This window comes from Tursiops truncatus, chromosome 11, assembly GCF_011762595.2.
Source record: "Tursiops truncatus isolate mTurTru1 chromosome 11, mTurTru1.mat.Y, whole genome shotgun sequence".
Classification (NCBI taxonomy): domain Eukaryota; kingdom Metazoa; phylum Chordata; class Mammalia; order Artiodactyla; family Delphinidae; genus Tursiops; species Tursiops truncatus.
In genome coordinates this window covers 62,036,784-62,056,559 of record NC_047044.1, presented here as the reverse complement: position 1 = coordinate 62,056,559, position 19,776 = coordinate 62,036,784, and the positions used below count along the sequence as shown (strand labels likewise).

At 41.7% G+C, this 19,776-nt stretch overlaps 1 protein-coding gene across 6 annotated transcripts in view; it reads left to right on the top strand.

Moving 5' to 3' along the window:
- Positions 1–19,776, top strand: part of DIP2B (disco interacting protein 2 homolog B) — a 233,019-nt gene that overhangs the window by 110,448 nt on the left and 102,795 nt on the right. For 5 of the 6 annotated variants that reach the window (XM_019934451.3, XM_073788683.1, XM_019934447.3 and 2 more), the window contains exon 2: positions 6,634–6,705. The exons of the other annotated variant lie outside the window; for it this stretch is intronic. In XM_019934451.3, the coding sequence (XP_019790010.1) occupies positions 6,634–6,705 (72 nt within the window). The remainder of the gene's footprint in view (positions 1–6,633; positions 6,706–19,776) is intronic. 6 annotated transcript variants of the gene reach the window in all.

Below are 19,776 nucleotides of genomic sequence, written 5' to 3'. Positions count from 1 at the left end.
GTAAGGCCTTGATAAGTGTTGTTGTTGTTTACTTATTTATTCTTATTGAATATTATAATTATCTTTTATCACCGTTACTTCCTTCATACTTACGTAAGACTTTGTACATAATCTCTAATGTAGCACTTGTCACTTTTATCGTAGTTATTTTTTTAGACCTGAAACTTCTTGAAGACATGGATACTATTTTATTCATCTTTGCTTAACACTCTGTGTGTCATCCATTCAGTGCTCAAAAATGTTTTTTTGTGGCATCTTCCAAATCCCCCCAGCCATTGCCCCCTCTGACTGAATAGGTGTGACTTTGAGGCAGAGCTGCAGTGGCACATACCTTTTTATTTCCTTCGGAGCAGAAAGAGTTTATGGCTAGAGCTGTAATCCTTGCTCTCAACAAGCTGTAATCCTTGTCCAACAACACCATACTTACATCCGACTTGGTGACCCTCCAGAATTTCCCAGACCCTGTGTTTATTTAGCACCTAATTGCTCAAGGTGCTGCACAAGGTCATCTGTGAGAATTACTTAACATTGCCCTACTTCTCTCTGGGAGATGAGAATCATAAAGGAACTACCAAACACGGCCATACCCATGCAGCAGAGGAAAACTAGTAAAGCAATAAGTGACTGCGCCATTAGGAGTTCATGTCATAGCTCTGATAGTAGAAAGGCCAGACCCAGACCAATGTCACCACTCTGTAGAGCTTTCTTTCGGTACCCAAGTAGAGAGCACGACACTCCCTTCTGGGCCCCACGCTGCAGTTGGTGTGCACCTGTCCGTGGCGCTTCATTGTGGAGCATTAGTGATGCTGTGTGCCTTGTCTCCTCTCTCTGAACATAGTTGCCTGCCCTTGCCCCACCCAGCCAGTAGGGTAGGCCTTCAGTAAATGTTTATGGCTATTGGAACTTTTGATATCCCAGAGCCCACACTAAGTACTTTTATTTTTATATTTTTAATTTTTAAAATTTATTTATTTTATTTATTTATTTTTGGCTATGTTGGGTCTTTGTTGCTGCGTGCAGGCTTTCTTTACTTGCGGCGAGTGGGGGCTACTCTTTGTTGTGGTGTGTGGGCTTCTCATTGCGGTGGCTTCTCTTGTTGCAGAGCACGGGCTCTAGGCACACGGGCTTCAGTAGTTGCAGCACGCAGGCTTAGTAGTTGTGGCGCACGGGCTTAGTTGCTCCGCGGCATGTGGGATCTTCCTAGGCCAGGGCTTGAACCCGTGTCCCCTGCATTGGGAGGTGGATTCTTAATCACTGTGCCACCAGGGAAGTCCCCACACTAAGTACTTTTAATCACAAATAAAAACTTTGCAACATGGATATTATTGTTCCCCATTTTGCAGACATGGAAACCGACACGTATCAAGAGGTTAAGTGAAACTTGTCTAGAGTCAGATAGCCAGGAAGTGATAAGGCTGTGCTCCAGGTGCAGCTGTGTCTAGCTCTTAGGTTCTGAACCACAGCATGGTGCCGCTCCTCCAGTGTAAACATACACTCCCCGAACTGCTAACTGACTTGTGGGACTATTCCTCCTATCATCGCTGACCTTTAAGAGGCTGGGTTGGCTGGCAGGCTCGCACCCACCTCCTCCCAGGCGCTCTGTCATTCTGCTGGGAGATGAGTTGCGGGCTGCCTGAGCCAAGCCACTTTCATTGATCCCAGGTGGCGAGGAGAGAAGTTGGGAACACGCTTCCTTTCTGTTCTGCCCCACACACCCATCTCTCCATCGGTCTGGTGTGGCTCTTCAAGACTGTGGTGGTGCTGAAGCATCTAGACAGTCTTGGGTCACGTGGGTCTCTGACTGCTCAGGGCTGGTCTCTTGGGTCCCTGTCTCATCAGGCCAGGAGCCTTCGCACCTGCTGGGTGCTGCAGACCTCTGGAAGTGGCTACTCTTCTGAGTGTTCACTAAGTGGGTGAAGAAATACGTTACCCTAGTGGGAGGGGAAGGCTAATCCTCCCTGTATTTGTTTACTTCTCAAAAAACTTGAGCAACAGGTTTAACTTAGCTCTATGCCATTTTAATGCAAATTTTATACAGGTATAGTTACGGCACTCCTTTTTGTTTTATATGCCAGCTGGCAAAAAATCTGTTGTGAGTAAGAATGCCTGTGGTGTGACTTAGTATCTGTGAGCTCCCGAGGCTCCGTGCTCTCCCTGGAGGCCATGTCGCCGAGACAACCTTCTCACGCACCCTTCTCACATTAAGTCAGCAGAACTGTCCAGCACACTCCAGACAGGATTCTTCAGTGCAGCGATTTGATTTTGAGACTCATTGGAAGGAACTTGTTAGAAACACAGGTATCTGGATCTTAATCCAAGCTTAGTGGATCAGCATCTTCATGGGAGGGGCCTGGGAATTTGTATTTTTACAAATTCCTCGGGTGATTCTTAAAAATTGGGCAAGTTTAGAAAGCATTGCTTTAGTGCAGCAAAAAGCATTTTTTTAGTGCAAAAAAAGCATTGCTTTAGTGCTTAGCTACAGGTGGTAAGAGTGATAAGAGCACAGACTATAGGAGGCAATGACAGAAGTGTGGATAACAAATTCAGTTACGTGGGATAACTGAATTCCTTCTGTCTGGTCTTGCTCTCTGACTAAGGGATACCTCGCTATCTGGTGGGAGTTCCTTCCGATTTTAGTGCCCAGTGATTTATGTACTATTCCTCTCTTGCTTTTCTGGCCACCTTCGAGGTCTAGCTGTCGAATTTCAGTAAACTTTTGGTTCACTAAATTTCTCTCGCTGGGCGTTTCAGCTCCTGCTAATGTAAAGACCCATTCCCCACTCATTCTCCCATTTCCAGTTTTCCACCCAAGCACATGTGTCTCGTTGATTTATTGTCCTTTCACTGCGTTCATTTTACCAATTCATTCAGTCACTCATTCAATAAGTGTCTGTTGTGCCGGGCTGCAGGCGGGCTACAGAGATAAACAAGACACAGGCCCTGCCCTCCAGTGCACAGTCTAGTAGGGACATAGATGTGTAAACCAATAATTAAAATACCAGTGATGTGCTGAGTGCTATCACAGAAGTGTGTGCAGAGTTGTAGGGGCACCAGGAGGAAGTGACTAACAATTGGTGGCAAGTGTCACAGAGGAGGTGACTTTTGAGCAGGGTCTTGTACTCAGAGAAAAGGGAGGGGGCATTTGTAAGTTATATCACCATAGTCCTCACTTCTCTTTGCAGTGCATCTTCTCCTAGGGCTCTTCACTGTCTTTGCTCGTTTATGGAACAAATGGAGCTCATTGGCATGGCTGAATCAGACTCTCTTTATTGACCTTTTTCAAAACCCGGGATGGTTGGTTGTTGAGTAATGTCCATGATACCAAGTCTAGCAGTTTGTCCCACGATCATTTACCGACAGTGAATGGTTGATACTCTAAACACTGAAGAAAGCTTTTAAAGGCCTTTCACTTTATCAGATGTGTTCTGAGCCAGCAGAAGTGGTCTTTGTGCTTTTCAGGGAGTGGCATGTGTGCATGCGTGTGTGTGCGCACGCGCGCGCGTGTGTGTGTGTGTGTGTGTGTGTGTGTGTGTGCGCGCGCGTGGTGGAGGTAGGGGAGCTTGTGAGTGGGGAATGGGACAGGAGAATGCTTGTTTCTTTTGCAATAAAAGACATGATTTCCTGTTTCTCAGGAATGTTTCCTTGGTAGGCTCCCACATCTCTATTAGTTTTGTGTGTTATTAGAGATTACCTAAACTCTGCAGTTTGCTGATTTGACAAGGCTTGGTTTTGATTTCCAAAAATGCACTGTGGGTTTTTCTTACTTCACTAGGAAAACAGAGATGAAGGGCCATTGTGATTAAATTTGTACAGTCTAGTAAGTAGTCATGATTGCAGTTTTAAAATGTTTGTTTCTTGAAATAATGGATGCTCATTGTAGAAAACTTATAAAATACAGGCAAGCAAAACTGCAAAGAAGCTAAAACCAATCCATAATCTTGCAGGCCATAACTAACCACTCAATATTTTGGTGTATAAAAATCCAGAATTTTTTCTGTGCATATACATGTATGTAGAAAAATGTTGTTATTCCAGAAATTGAATATACTGTGTAAACTGTTTAGTGTCTTGCCTTTTTTCCTGTTATATAATTTGACCATCTTATTATGTTAACAAATATATATCTACAGAACTATTCATTCTTAATGAAAAAAACTTTATTGTCAAGATTATACAAGTCGTTCAGGCTTTTTTTTTTTAATCAAACTCTGTTAAAGTATATAAAACAAATGAAAATCCCCCATAATCTCATTCCCCCAAGGATAAACATTTAATATGTGTGTATATATATAGCCTTCTAGACTATTTTCTTTATATATGCAAACATTTCTATTACCTTTTTTTTTTTTTACAAAATTAGTTCCTATTATACCTAGTGTTCTGCAACTTGCCTTTTACCCTTAATATATTTTATTTTATTTTAAAAAAGTTTTTAAATATTTTTATTTAGTTAGTTATTTGGTTGTGCCAGGTCTCAAGTTTTGGCTTGCCGGTTCCCCAGTTGCAGCACATGGGCTCCTTAAGGTGGGCTCCTTAGTTGTGGCACGTGGGCTCCTTAGTTGCGGCAGGAGGGCTCCCTAGTTGCGGCTCGTCGGCTCCTTAGTTGTGGCACGTGAACTCTTAGCCACAGCGTACATGTGGGATCCAGTTCCCTGATCAGGGATCGAACCTGGGCCCCTTGCATTGGGAGTGTGGCGTCTCAACCACTGCGCCACCAGGGAAGTCCCCCCTTAATATATTTTAGAGAGCTTCCTGTGCCAGTACATTTGGAATACCTGCATAATATCATGTGGATCAGGGTTTCTTGTCCTCAACACTACTGACACTTTAGACTGGTTAATTCTTTGTCGTGGGCCTGTCCTGTGCATTGCAGGATGCTTAGCAGCATCCTGGCCTCTATCTTTTAGATGCTAGTAGCATCCCTTCCTCTAGTTGTGACAAAAATGTCTCCAGACGTTGTCAGTTGTCCCCTGGAGGGCAAAGTCATTCCTAGTTGAAAGCCACTGATACAGATGGTCTATAATGTAAGCATCTAGAGACCTTCCAGTTTTTCCATGACAAAGAATGGGTCAGGGAATATTCCTATACTGATTTTTGTGCACCTCTGTGAATTTTATCGTTGAATAAATTCCTAGAAGTGCAGTTGGTGAATCAGAATTTTGATAGAAATTGCCAGATTATTCCAGAGATTGTATCGATTTATTTTTCAACTATATCCTGATGGTTCCAAATCAATATCTCTTTCTGAAGTTCTAGATTCATGTAGCCAACTGTTGATTGGACATCTCCTCCTGTGTGTCTCATAGCCCTTTCCTAAGCTCAACTCTCATCTTCTTCAACCCACCAAACATGCACTTCTTGCTGTATTTCTCTGTCAGAGAATATCATGACCATCTGCCTGGTTGCTCAAGCCAAAAACCTTCTCCATCCTACACTGAACCAGTCATCAAATCCTATCTAGTCTTCCTCCCTAATGTCTCTCTTAATCCATTCACTTCTTTTCATCCCTTCTACCTCTATCTTTAATTTAAGCTACTAGCCCAGATCACTGTAGTAGCACTGGGGCAAGAACTAGCCTCTCTGGCTTTTACCTTGGTTCCACGCTCCTCAGGAAGAGTAAACTTGCTGCACTCTGTGATATGCAAGTGTTACTCGCCTGCTTAAGCCTTTCAGTGAGCCCTGCTGCCTCTCCGCCATCTGCTCCATCAGTCAGATGCTGAGGCCAACACATCTAACGTTCATCACCCATGATTTCAAATCTCTGTATCCATCAGAATAGGCTTTTTTCTCCCCACCACATATATTTATTCACCAGATATATTTATTCCCCCAGCTTTGAATTACTCACTGTCCCTTAAATGTCCCTTTGTTCTCCTGCTGCATTTCCTGGTCCTTTTAACCATGCTCTCTGCCCATCCATTTTCTACCCTTTCTTTAGGACCAAGCATATTTCTTGAACTCTTCAGCCACAGAGTTTCTCCTCTATTAATCAGTTTTATCCTTATTGCATTTATTGTATATGTACTTTTTCATTTAACCTTGTGAAAAAGACATACATGAATAGAAATAATACAAACCAGTGAACCAAGTGGAGAGGATATGGGAATTCCAGCTCCAAGTTCCAGCACAGATCCTAGGGTGCAAAAGTGCATTTCAAAAATCCCATCCCAGTGCGTGAACCTTGACTTCTCCCCTTAACTGGACTTTTGATTTTTATGTGGTTCTGTAGAGCAATGTAATTGAATACCTCCCAAGTCAATTGCATTCATTTGGTCAAACTAAAACCTTGGAGAGAAGTTCATTTGTCTGCCAGCCTTGCCACGTTCCATTTTGGTATATCTTAAATACCACGGAAACAGGGGTGCCCTAGGAACTTGGGAATCTCTGACATGGAATGCAGCATACTGCTCTGCTAGATTGGTGTAGGGACAAACCCTGCAATTTTCCACAAGAAGTCAGCTCCAATCCTGTGGGAAATCACACATAGCAAAATCCTTGGCAAAGAACTATACATTTTTTTCCTACTCTCTATGTAGTAATTCTGTAACACTCTGTAATTAATTTTATTTCTACAGTGAACAACCACAGAGTAAGAATAATGCATAACCTAAGTTTCTGTTCTTGCTATTTTAGGGGACATCACACAGAAGGGATATGAAAAGAAAAGGTCAAAACTCCTGTCTCCTTACATCCCGCAGACACAAGGTAGGCAATGAGAAGTGGTTTAAACCTTTTCAGTAAGAATGCTGTCTTACAGGAGACCTGTCTTTTTTGTTGGTTCCTGTTTTTTCCCTCCCTCACCAGGGAAGAGAAAAAACAGAAGGAAGGAAAGGAGGAAATGAATCTTAATTGAGCATCTGCTGTGTGGTAGGCACTTTTAAAATACCCAACGTCATCAAATCATTTATACAGAACTTGAGTGGTAGTGTGTCTATGCGTAGCTGACATGATTCAATGGCAGAAAATTCCAGGTTATGGAAAAACTGCATCTTTTAAATGCCTGAGCATGAACTGTAATGGAGAGGAGCAAGTGGGGCAAAGATAAGAAGGAGAGACAGATTTAGTTTGCAAGGCAACCCAAGGATTTCAGTCCCTGAGCATTTGGGGGTAAGAACCCTAAATAAACTTTTAAACTATTTCACAGCCTGACTTATTCCTTCTGCAAAGAGACTGGCGTGTTCTTTATATATCAGAAAGTTCTGAGTCACTTCTGTGCTTAATTCCAGGCGGGTTGCTGGAACCTTTGCCTCTAGGCAAGGCTGTCTGTTTCTAAGTCATCATATTTTTAAAGTTACTCAGCCTCCAGAATTTCCTTTGATAGCCTGTTTCTAGTTAATCACTTTTACTATAAAGAGTTTTTTCTTTATTTCTAACTTCCCCCCTGCCGTCAGTTAGAGTCCATTTCCACAAGACTGTGTTTTGTGGAACTAATAATTGCTTTTATTTCTGGATTATAATCCTTTGAGGACTTTGGATCCCCCATGGTTCTAATATCAAGCCTTGCACAAGGTTTATAGTCTGTAAATATTTGTTGAATGGATAATGGAATAAATAAATGAGCAATGGTGGTATACCAATCGATTTCACTGAAGTCCTTGTTTTACTTCCTGCATTATTCTTGGAAATTCCTCCCTGCAAAAACTAGTAGGTCAATTCAGTGATAGCCAGTTTAAAATATCTTAATGAACAGATGGATGTAGAAATGAATTGAGAGAAAAGAGGTGGAAATCAGGCCAGTGACAGCTAATGAAAAGCCAGCTTTTGCTGAGCAAGGCATGGCAGAAAAGGGGAGTCCTCTGATTGGCTGCTTAATTATGGATCTGGTCCATGCCTCTGTAGGCCCAGAGATTTACTGTAGTCACTTTGTGCAAAAGCAATCAGATCCTGAGAAAATAACTCAGTAAGGAATGTAACTATAAAAAGGACCATGATCTGTCTCATATCTGTTGTCAGGCTACAAAGAAACCAAATCATGTTCAAAAACCAGTTTATCAATTTACTGTGAGAAACCACTGAGACACATTCAAGTCTGTGTGGTCAGCACATTCTTGCCCCACCGGCAGGCCTACGAGAGGAGCTTGATCACACATAGAAGGTTGCTTAGTGAGAATGGATATGACGAAGCAGACATTTAGTTACAGCAGGCCAAGAGAATGTGACATAGCATCTCACAGTAGGGATGGTCTTGCATGTGACCTCATGGAAGAGAAGCCATTTGATGGCATCTCCTTCCTGCTATTAGACTTCAAACTCACCACATCAGTGCCCATCATGTTTATCACCTCCTCCCTTCTGGTTGAAGAGGTGATCTGTCCCTCCTAGCCAAGGGCAGTCCTTTCACCTGGGCTTTTGATCCCATCTCCTCCTCCCTTTTCAGAAACCTTTTACTATCGTCCCGTGACACCAAGGACAGGGCAGTGGGAGTGGGCCACCCCAGTGCAGGCAGTGAGGGGTGCAGTATCTATAGGAATTTTAAAAGCAGTAATAAAACCAACAAAAAGTTGGTCGGCTTTTTCTTATCACCATGGATAGCAATTCTAAATGCTGTAAGTAGTAAAGTCTCCTCCCGCTGAGTCAGACAGCTGCACTGCCCCCTCGGGATGCCACTGCAGTCAGCTCCCTGTCTCTCTCGTACTGTCACTCTCTCCCTCTCAACCAGATTATTCCCCCAGAAGTTCATCATACTCATTACTGTTCTTTTAAAAAAAAAGTCCTCCCTTGGGAATTCCCTGGTGATCCAGTGGTTAGGACTCGGCGCTGTCACTGCTGGGGCCCAGGTTCGATCCCTGGTCGGGGAACTAAGATCCTGCAAGCTGTGTGGCATGGCCAAAAAAAAAATCCTCCCTTGTCGACCACTTCCGTCTCTACCCTGTCTGTCTCCCCTTTATGATCAGACTGCTGAGAACTGTCTATATTTACTATCCCTGTTTTCTCAACACCTTCTCACTTCTCAGCCCATTCCAGTCCCTTCTGAAGCTGCCATAAGTGATATCTCAGTACTATTTGCCACTCTGCCTCTTGAGACACTCTCCTCATTTTCTTACTCCTCTCTTCATGTTGCTCCTAGTCATCTTTGCAGGCTCCTTCTCCTGTGTTAAATGTTGGAATTCCCAAGGCAAGACCTCAAGCCCTCCTGACATCTCACTCTATGTCAGTGGTTCTCACATTTTAGCCTACATCAGAACCACTGGAGGACTTGTTCATATACAGATTGCAGGACCCTGTTCTCAGGGTTTCTGATTCAGTAGGTGCAGGTTGGGGTTCGAGAATTTGCATTTCTGTCAGGTTCCCAGGTGGTGGTTGCTGGTATGGAGAACCAATGCCCTGTCTCCCTAGAGCTTTCCAAGGGAGACTTTTCTTAGTGGTAAAAAGTCTCTCAATTTGTGTTTGTCACTTTCTTTTCCCACCTTTGTTCTTGAATCTATTCATGTCTTTCCCAGAAATGGATTGTTTGTAGGGCTGGGTTATATTGTATGGATTCTGTAGCAAAAGAAGAGATTACACCTTGACATTTTTACCCCGTATGTCTTTGTAGATTTTGAAGAAGGCATTTAGTTTGATTTTTTTTTAATGGCATTGGATTTAATGCAGATTTTAAACTTACTGAATTGTATTAATGCTTTATATAGGATTAAATGAAATGAAAGTCATTTTAACACTTTTAGTAGGAGTTTCCTACTTACTTCTAGAGGGATTCAACCTCTTTCAAACTATTTCTGTTACCTTGTTAGATTTCATTTCCTCCAGTTGTGAGGTGTGCTTCATTGTGAGGGCGGCTCCTTGAGTGTAGTATATAAAAGTAACATTCTCCACCAGTCTCTCTCGAAAGAAAAAAGTAATACTGCTTGCAGCATTGTACTGCTAGAACAATTACATGCACATGCTTATCTAAAAATTTAGTGAGTGATTTTCCATACAGAATTGACTTGGAGTGACCTTAGGTTGCATATTTATGTATATTTTAGATTTCTTTTCTCAAATGTTACATAAATCTTTAAAATAGGACCTTCAGAAAAAAATTAACAATGTAACAGGGAAAATGGGGAAATATGGAAGAGAACACATGGTTGAAGAAAATACTTAGTGGAAATTGAGTAAGGACAATTTGGGGTAATAATAAACATAGCTTTGTTCACTAACATCACAGGGGTTAGATTCTAAACTTACTGTATGACAAAAATCTGATGTCTCAAAATTACCCTTGGAAATCACTTTAACCTGTCAACATTGGAGCTGGCTGTTGTTTCTTTAGTTTCTACAAAACCCAAACTTTATCTGGTATTTAAGGGCATGCCGTATGAAATTCATATCTTGATAAAGGTTAAAACCATACTCAGGGCCGCAAGATGCTCTCACTATGAGAGGCAAGGGAGAAATGAGGATGTGGCAGGTTCATATCTCCTCGTTCTGAGCCATATGCTCTTTGAAAGGAATGACCCATAGAACATCTTTCAGTGGCTTGGAAGCTACGAGAGCCTGGATATAAAGCTTCCCACACACCTCAGTTATTAGCAGCTTTGCAAGGAGAAGAGGCCAGAAATGAACTCTCTTTTGTCAAGGCCCAAAGAATTGATTATTCAAACCACATACACTCTTAACTCCTCTGTAAATTAGTAGCTCTTGGCCACACTTGGATTTAGAAGAAAATGGAAGGTTTTGTGCAGGGAGGCAACTTCCTGTAGTCTGATCCTTAAGATGTTTTGCATACAAGTAACTGATTAATTCCAAATAGTTTTAATAGAAAAGAGTTTATTCTAATGATACCTGGGTTGCTGACAGAACCTCAGGTCAGCACGTATTTACTGTGTGCTTTCTGTGCTCCAAGTACTGTTAAGACATCAGGAGGCAGCCGGCATTGGACAAGACTGCCTGGGACCCCCTGGCTTGCTCCCTCAGTCTGCTAGGGGTGTGCTCAGCTACCACTAACACTAAGAAGGCTTCCTTGACCAGCTTTATCACAGTCCCCACTCCCATGATCTGCGCTGCATTTATAAAAAGCTCTCTCTGACTGTCCCATAGATTATGGTTTGTTCGTGTGTCTTATTCCCCTACTGGACTCTTAAAGTCTTTATAATCAGGAACATTCTTTTTTTTTTATTATTTCTTCATGTCCCCAGTTTCTAGCATTAGTACCTGGCACATAGTAGAATTCTATAAATGTTTGTGGAACTAAACAGAAGGAACATTTCGAATTTAGAAATATTTCCTTTCGTAAACATCTGTGAAGATGGAAGTGTCAGATAATGAAAAAAGCAGATGACTCTACAGATTGGAGAGTGATTGGTCCTGGCAACTTGTCTCTACCTTCAATAGATCTTTTAATTTAGATCTTCTAAATCTCAAGAGACTGTGCGCACATATTGATTCTCATCAATATTATATTACAACATTATATCAATATTAGCATTCCTCTTTACTTAATTTTTATTTTTAAATGAGATTACGGAATCTATTTTACAGAGTCAAATGCTACTACGAGGTTTGTAACAACAACAAAAATAAGCAGTGTCCTCTTCTTCCCCAGAGACAGCTTCTTTCAACTGTTTTAACTGTTTCTTCTGGCATTTACCTCTGTAGGTAAAAGATTAGAATTTTTCTCTCTTACACATTCTTCCCCCAACCACCTGGACACCACACACTCCCCTTCCCTTTACCCCTTCCTTCACATCTCCCATCTCATACTCATTGTGGGCTGTCTGTTCAATGTACTACTTTTGTTGTTGCTAAGTCAGCATTCAGTGTTTGCATTATTTTGATTAGGTAAATATTATTCACAACTAAGTCACTTGGTTTACTAGGATTACATTTCCTTTCTTTCTCTCTCTCTCTTTTTTTTTTACAGTTAATCTATTGTTTTATTATTATTATTATGTTTATAGAGACAACTCTTGATGCTGTCTCTTCCTGAACTGATTGTTTCTTTGTCCTGCTACAGACCTTTATTATCATTCTAGTGGTGTTTTAGGAAGGAGTGGGGATAGATAGATGTGTTATTCTGCCATGTTTAATCGGGATTCTTTATCCTAACGTTTCTATTTAAGGATTGTTCAAAACTTGTACCAAGATCATTTCTATCAATCTAAAAGATCTCAAAGACGTCAGTACCTTATTTGCTGGTTGTTCACCAACGAGCTGATCAAATGGTCTCTACCACAGCCTGATTAAAGTGTTGAAACTGGGGGGCCTCCCTCCTTTGGGTGGTTCTGAGAATGAGCCCTGCCTCAGCTCTGTTTTGCAACTCTCCGCTATTTAAAACTGCCCTTGAAGTTCAACGGTGGCATCTTCTCTTGGACCCACATCCTTTGCTTTAGGATATTACTGCAGCTTCTGTTTTTCATGGCATTGATGTACACATTCCATTCTGTCTTTGTGTATTTGAGATCATCTGTGACCTTTGTGTATTTGTTTTTCTTCCTTCATCCATTGACTTTGTCCTACTGTCTTTCACTTCATTTAATTGTGTTTGTCTTCTGCTTCAGAATAGGATCTCGCCTTTTATATATTCCTTCCTGGGCTAGGTTCCCACATTATTTTTCCCCTGGGCCCTTACCTGCTGCCCTTTTAGGGGTAAGACATGTCAGTTTATGATTACGCTTACGTGTTGGCATTTTCTAGCTTGTCTTGGTAAGAAGTGCTGGTGGCGCAAAGGTTCTTTCCAAACTTGGATTCCTTTTGTGGTTGCTGCCTATTTTGCTGCAGGGTATTTGCTCACCAGTGTTCCAGTGTATGTACATATGCTGTACTTGCCAGTTGTTCCCCACCCCTTTCGTCCCAGGTCTTCTGAGTTCAGTCCTGCCTTTGAGATTGTGCAAATGTGTATATAACCGAGTGAAAATGAAAGAAAAGAAAGCCTTGTAAGTTTTATCCTCTCTCTCTAAAGACTCTGGTAACTCCTCTCAAGGATAGTCTGTGATCCTGTTATTCTTACAGACCTCATGTAATTGTATGAAAATTGTGAGAGGCACAAATTTTTGCATGAAATATTTGCGGCTTAGAGATACACAAATAAGCAGCCTTCTCAGATTAACAGTTAACCATATCCTTTAAGTTGGTATCTCTTCATTTTTGTCTTTGTTTTTCCCAGCCACCCACTCCCATTGGTGGAAGTGAGGAGACAGAAAAGATCTTAATTTCTTTATTTTAACTAAAATTTTGGGTGCCTGCAGTGTAATACCCAGAGCTAATTACTGCAGGAGATAAAAGATGAATTAAGACCAGCCTCTGACCTCAAGTTTATTTATACTATAAAATAGGAAAGATAGGTGCACAAATGAGAATCATAAAAGATAGAGTGAAATAGGGGCTTCCCTGGTGGCGCAGCGTTTGAGAGTCCGCCTGCCGATGCAGGGGACGCGGGTTCGTGCCCCGGTCCGGGAAGATCCCACATGCCGCGGAGCGGCTGGGCCCGTGGGCCATGGCCGCTGAGCCTGCGCGTCCGGAGCCTGTGCTCCACAACGGGAGAGGCCACAACAGTGAGAGGCCCGCGTACCGCAAAAAAAAAAAAAAAAGGTAGAGTGAAATAAGCACTGTAAGAAAGTTCTAAACAAAATATTACGGAAATTCAAAGGGATGTGAACCTAAAACTAGCTACTGAAATCAAGAACAGCATTTTGGAATGCTGTAGAACATTCCCAACCATATAAATGTTAAGTAGACGGAGTGCCTCTTTGTGTGCTGGGGGTGGGATTGATTGTATTTTCTCTATCACGTTTTGATTTTAAAGTTCCTTCCCAAGTGAGGATCACAGAATAATGGAAAGAACATGGAATTTTTTATTCCAGTCCCAGTTCTGCCCTTTCATTAGCTAGGTTTGGACACTTGTATAGTTGCTGTGAACTGGAGCACGCATTGCAATCTTATCGGTACCCACATGCCTCATTGGAAGGAAGTCCGCTGTCTTTTGGGGCTCCTCTTTCCTCTTGAATTGTGCAAGAACCCCCTGGGATATAGGTAGTACAGGAGGAGAGGTGGTCAGTGTAGCTTCCACACCCAAATGGGAAGAACCCCATTGTCTGCTGCTGCTCCTCAGTGCCTCGTGGGGCGCTACTGAAAACCGATCCTCACCTTGTGACCAGCAATGCTGTCCCACTGCTAACCCTGGGTCCTGCATCAGTCACTCTGAGGAAGGAGCCCACTGTGCTCGGCTCAGCCAAGGTACCCCACTTGGATTCTCAGGGCAAAGCTCTAAGTATTGTGTTCTTTTAGTCCACGCACAGCCATTTTCCTGATGCCAAGTGGCTCAGGAAGCTTCAGGTTTACCCTAGGCAGATGGCCCCTTTCCAGACTGTGAATGTGGACTCTTTCTTTCCTCCCTTCCCCCAGGCAGCGAGGCAGGTTAATCACCCATCCTTCTGAGGAAAACTCTCCTCAGTGAGCTCCCAGGGAAGAGTCTCTGAGTGATTCAAGGTACCTTCACCCAGGGTGGAGCGTGGAGTTGGGAGTGGAAGCTCTGTTTATAATGATTCAAGGTGATTATGGACACACTCTCACTGTAGAAAAACAAATTTAATCTGGTATAGGTGTCCTGCCTCCTTTATGGTATCTGTCAGATGGTGTTATGAGTTTAAAGAGCCTGTATTATCACTGATAACTGTATTATCATTGTTATTCTGTCATTCCCTTTCTAAAGCCCTTTAAAGGCCGCTCGATGGGTTAGGAAAAGTGACCTGACCCTGCTTTTCTTCTATGGCCTCATTTTGTCTCACTCCACCTCTTTCACTGTGCTTCAGCCCCACCAGTCTTTCTTAGACTTGTCAAGGCTTTTCTCCCTCACGGGACTTATACAAATACCTCGTTGCTGTGTAAAGTAGCCCTCCCCACACCCCTACCCCCACGCTGAAGCCCGCATCAGCCTATCCTTTTAACAGGCTCTTCCTGAAACTCTAGTACAAATTAAATTCCTCATTACGTGGGCTCAGAGATCTTTGTCTTTTTCCTTCTCAGCGCCGATCACGTTGTAAAAGATACACCTGACTGGGTGATCACTTATTTAATATATTTCTTCTCTGACACCAGCCCCAAGACCAGTGACCATGGCTGCTTAAAAAGCTGAAGCATTATGTTCGCTGGTTCTCAGAGCACATCCTCCTTCCCTCTGTTACTCTTACAGGTGAAAATTCCTGTTTAATCATTGGCAGAGTTGAAAGATAAGAAGCCAAGGTTGGCTTTCCTCCATGTTTCTGATTTGGAGATTTTGCATGGTTTTATACTAAAGATCAGCTTCTTTTCCAGGTTATCGTTGTTATTATGTTCAAACAGTAGAATCATGCAAGACTGTGATGTCTCTTTCTGCCAGAGAACCATAAATTGTGTACATGCTGACCATTGAGAAAGGAGGCTTTGTGTTGTAGAAGAAATGAAAATTTGTCTAAACTTATTGCTAATAAACATTGTAACATCATCACTATTTAAACATAATGGTGACCCCTAGTGGATATTCTGTATAACAGACTGAAAGATCCAGGAACTCCCAAACTGAAGTGGTCACTGTGTGTCGTGATCAGCGAGTAATTTTTTTCTTTGAATCTCAAGTATGTTTCACAATAGAATTTAGAAGTTTGGAAGAAGGCTTGATTTATGAGGTTCACAGCTCTCCTTATAGCTGTCTCCTTACCTAACCTATATTTAAGGTCTTTTAAAATTACTTTGATTTTATACAGAGCTCTTTCAGTAAACAAAGTGGTAAAGAAATGGTAAAGTTCTCCAGAGTACCTCATCCCTACCTCATCCCAACTACTTAGGGGATTTTATATCCCCTCCAATCCGTATAATTGTATGTGAATAGTTTTTACGTGCACAATTGTAATTATATACATAATATTTTGTGTTCTTTTATTACTGGAGACCTTTTCATGTGTCTGCATAGTCAACAGTTTTTCACTTTTCGTGGCGTATAATATGTATCTCCTCATGTTGATACATAAGTTAATTCTGTCTTTGCTTTTAGCTTCTTACTGTGGTAATGAAACTGTGCACATCTTATTCAAAATGTAGAAATCTCTACTTTTGGGCCCCAGGTAGTTCCTGAGATCTGGTTGGAGTGTGAAACCATGGCCAGGGAGCGATTCATCTTTAAGCAGCAACTTGCCTGCCCAGCTGACATTGGACATGCTGTTAAATAATGCCCTGCTGGGCCCCTATGTCCTCAGACCTCTTCCTCCTCTTTCAGGAGACCTGAGGTCCATGTTTCCTGCTTCCTTCTGTGATGAATTGGTGCCCTGGCAAGTAAGCATTCCAAGATTTTTTTAATCCAACCAGGACATAGTTTCCTCCTTCTCACCTCCATATATGCATTGAATTACCAGTTGCTTTGGGGGAAAGAAAAAGAAGACAATTGATTTTAGAAGATTGGAAAATCCTGCTCACAATGTCATAATTTCTCTAGGAAACTGAAAACTGGGCATTATTTTAACTTATTTTGGTAAGAATCTGCTCTCTGTGGTATGGCCTTCAAATTAAGAAAATCCAATATCATTTTTATTTTCTTCTTTATACTTAACTGTTACCTTGATGTTCTATAATGAACATATATTATTTTTATATCCTGAAAAAGAGAACTTCTCTAAATTATGGAAACCTAGTAAAGCTGTGGAATAATATACAAAACATCCAATCTCATCACCTAGAAATGATGGCTATTAACGGTTTACTGTATTTGCTTTCCATTTTTTTAATGCACATATAAAATATATCTGTAAGTCTTGTGTTTTAAAAAATGAAACTCCAATACATGGAAATTAAAATTTATAAAATAAAATTCGTAATAAATTGGAGAGTGATTATTAACAATCAAACAGATTAGCTACAGAGTTTCATCATTAAGCTTCCCTGTTATTCTTTCTTTCTTCCTTTCTCCCTTCCTTTCTCCCTTCCTTCCTAATATTTATATATTGATTGATTGATTGATTTTTGGCTGCTTTGGTTCTTCATTACTGTGCATGGCTTTCTCTAGTTGCAACGAGTGGGGGCTACTCTTCATTGCAGTGCGTGAGATTCTCATTGAGGTGGCTTCTCTTGTTGCAGAGCACGGGCTCTAGGTGTGCGGGCTCAGTAGTTGTGGCACACGGGCTTAGTTGCTCTGCGGCATGTGGGATCTTCCTGGACCACGGCTCGAACCTGTGTCCCCTGCATTGGCAGGTGGGTTCTTAATCACTGCGCCACCAGGGAAGCGCCCTCTTTATTTATTTTTGGCTGCTTTGGGTCTACGTTGCTGCATGTAGGCCTTCTCTAGTTGCAGCGAGCAGGGACTACTCTTCGTTGCTGTGTGCATGCTTCTCATTGTGGTGGCGTCCCTTGTTGCAGAGCACAGGCTCCAGGGTGCGCGGACTTCAGTAGTTGAGGCGCGCGGGCTCAGTTGTTGTGGCTGGCGGGCTGTAGAGCGCAGGCTCAGTAGTTGTGGCGCACGGGCTTAGTTGCTCTGTGGCATGTGGGATCTTCCCGGACCAGGGCTCGAACCATGTCCCTTGCATTGGCAGGCGGATTCTTAGCCTCTATGCCACCAGGGAAGTCTTCCCTATTATACTTAAAGTATATTCCTAGGATTCAGTTCCTAGGAATTCATTTTATTCTTTTTTTGTTTCTTTTACGTCACCTCTCTTAAACCTGAACAAGTATATTAAACATTTGAACCAAGCTTGTTCTGTCAGAAATCCATGTTTTTGTGGCATTGTGCTTTGGGCACCCGAGGAATGCTCACTGAACAAACTTGTCAGCCACTTACTGAAACTGCAAGTTAACCTTTTGGTTTCATTTCTGGCAAGCTACCTTGAAATGTCTGTCATGATTTTAGACCCAAAGAGACCTGGTCTGCTTGGATGACTAAATACCCGAGGGGACCGAGAAAAACTTTGCAGAGCATCATACTAATGTTGCTTGGTGAATAGCGTGTTGTGAGGCTTTTTTTTTTTGGTACCAGTTCAGTAGATCTCTTGGCTAAGTGTCATCTGACTCTCAATTCTCATCAGATGTCTGTATTTATGTTACATTTCCTTGTGGTTTGTTCTTTGATAACCTCTAGATAATCCTGAGTGGAAATGTTCGTTCTTTCTAATTCTTCCTCAAATTTATCAACTCCCAGTTCCCCTATCACCTCCCGATCATTTTTTGGTAAAATTTTTTATTTAGTCCACATTATCTTCTTTTTTCCTAATTAATTACATTGAAAAATACAAAATAAAAGCACAGTGAGGGAGGAATCAGAAAAAAATACATCAGACTTTTGTTTCCATCTGTTGTGAAATGAGAATCCATATTCCTTCTTTTTATCCTTTGGATTATTAACTATCTAATTTGAAAGAGCCATGTTTCTTAGCAGGGTAGTTTGATTCATCCTAGCAAATCTGCTTACTTAATTTAAAAAAAAGAAATTAGTGACAGGTAATTCAATTTTATATTCACTATAACCCTCCAAAAAGGAATACAAAACCAGTGTTTTAAAATGGGTGCTTTATCTGTTTAAGTCAAACCATTTTCTCTGTGCATGTTTACAGACAGAGTAGTTCATGTGTGCTAATCTGATTTCCTTCCTGTATGTATCATCTGACCATACAAATAAAAATAGCCCCTTTCTATTTTTTGTTCTCTGTTTAAAGGTAGTTGAAATATGTTTTAAATAATTTCTCTAGTGAATGGCTGAAAACTTTATTTGGAGGGGATTTCTGCGTTATCTTTCACATGAAGGGAGATGATTTAAAAAAATTAACTCCTGACTGTAAATCCTGAAGCATTTAGATGCTCCTAAACTAAATTATTAATTCTGATTGCTTTCCTCTTAAGAGCCTTGGGAGAATTTTCATAACCTTTTCAGGTCGAGAACCTGTGGAGTTAGACCTGGTTTGAATCCTGGCTCTGCCATCCTCTGGCTCTGTAACCCTAATCCATATCTCTCTTTTCTTTTCCATAAAAAGTTGAGAGTGATAGTTCTGGCTTTGTAGGGTTGTTGTGAAAAATAAATAAGACAAAAATTCACAGTGCCTCGCACAAAGCAAACACTTAAATGTTAGCTTTTATTATGATGATTTTTTTAACATCTTTATTGGAGTATAATTGCTTTACAGTGGTGTGTGTGGTTTTTTTTTTTTTTTTTTTTTTTTTTTTTGCGGTACGCGGGCCTCTCACTATTGCGGCCTCTCCCGTTGCAGAGCACAGGCTCCGGACGCGCAGGCTCAGCGGCCATGGCTCACGGGCCCAGCCGCTCCGCGGCATGTGGGATCTTCCCGGACCAGGGCACGAACCTGTGTCCCCTGCATTGGCAGGCGGACTCTCAACCACTGCGCCACCAGGGAAGCCCTAAAATGGTGTGTTAGTTTCTGCTGTATAACAAAGTGAATCAGCTATACGTAAACATATATCCCCATATCTCCTCTCTCTTGCGTCTCCCTCCCATCCTCCCTATCCCACACCTCTAGGTGGTCACAAAGCACCTACCTGATCTCCCAGCGCTATGTGGCTGCTTCCCACTAGCTATCTATTTTACATTTGGTAGTGTATATATGTCCATGCCACTCTCTCACTTTGTCCCAGCTTCCCCTTCCTTGTGTCCTCAACTCCATTCTCTACGTCTGCGTCTTTATTCCTGTCCTGCCCCTAGGTTCTTCAGAACCTTTTTTTTTTTAGATTCCATATATATGTGTTAGCATACGGTATTTTTCTCTTTCTGACTTACTTCACTCTGTATGACAGTCTGTAGGTCCATGTACCTCACTACAAATAACTCAATTTCGTTTCTTTTTGAAGCTGAGTAACATGGCATTGTATATATGTACCACATATTCTTTA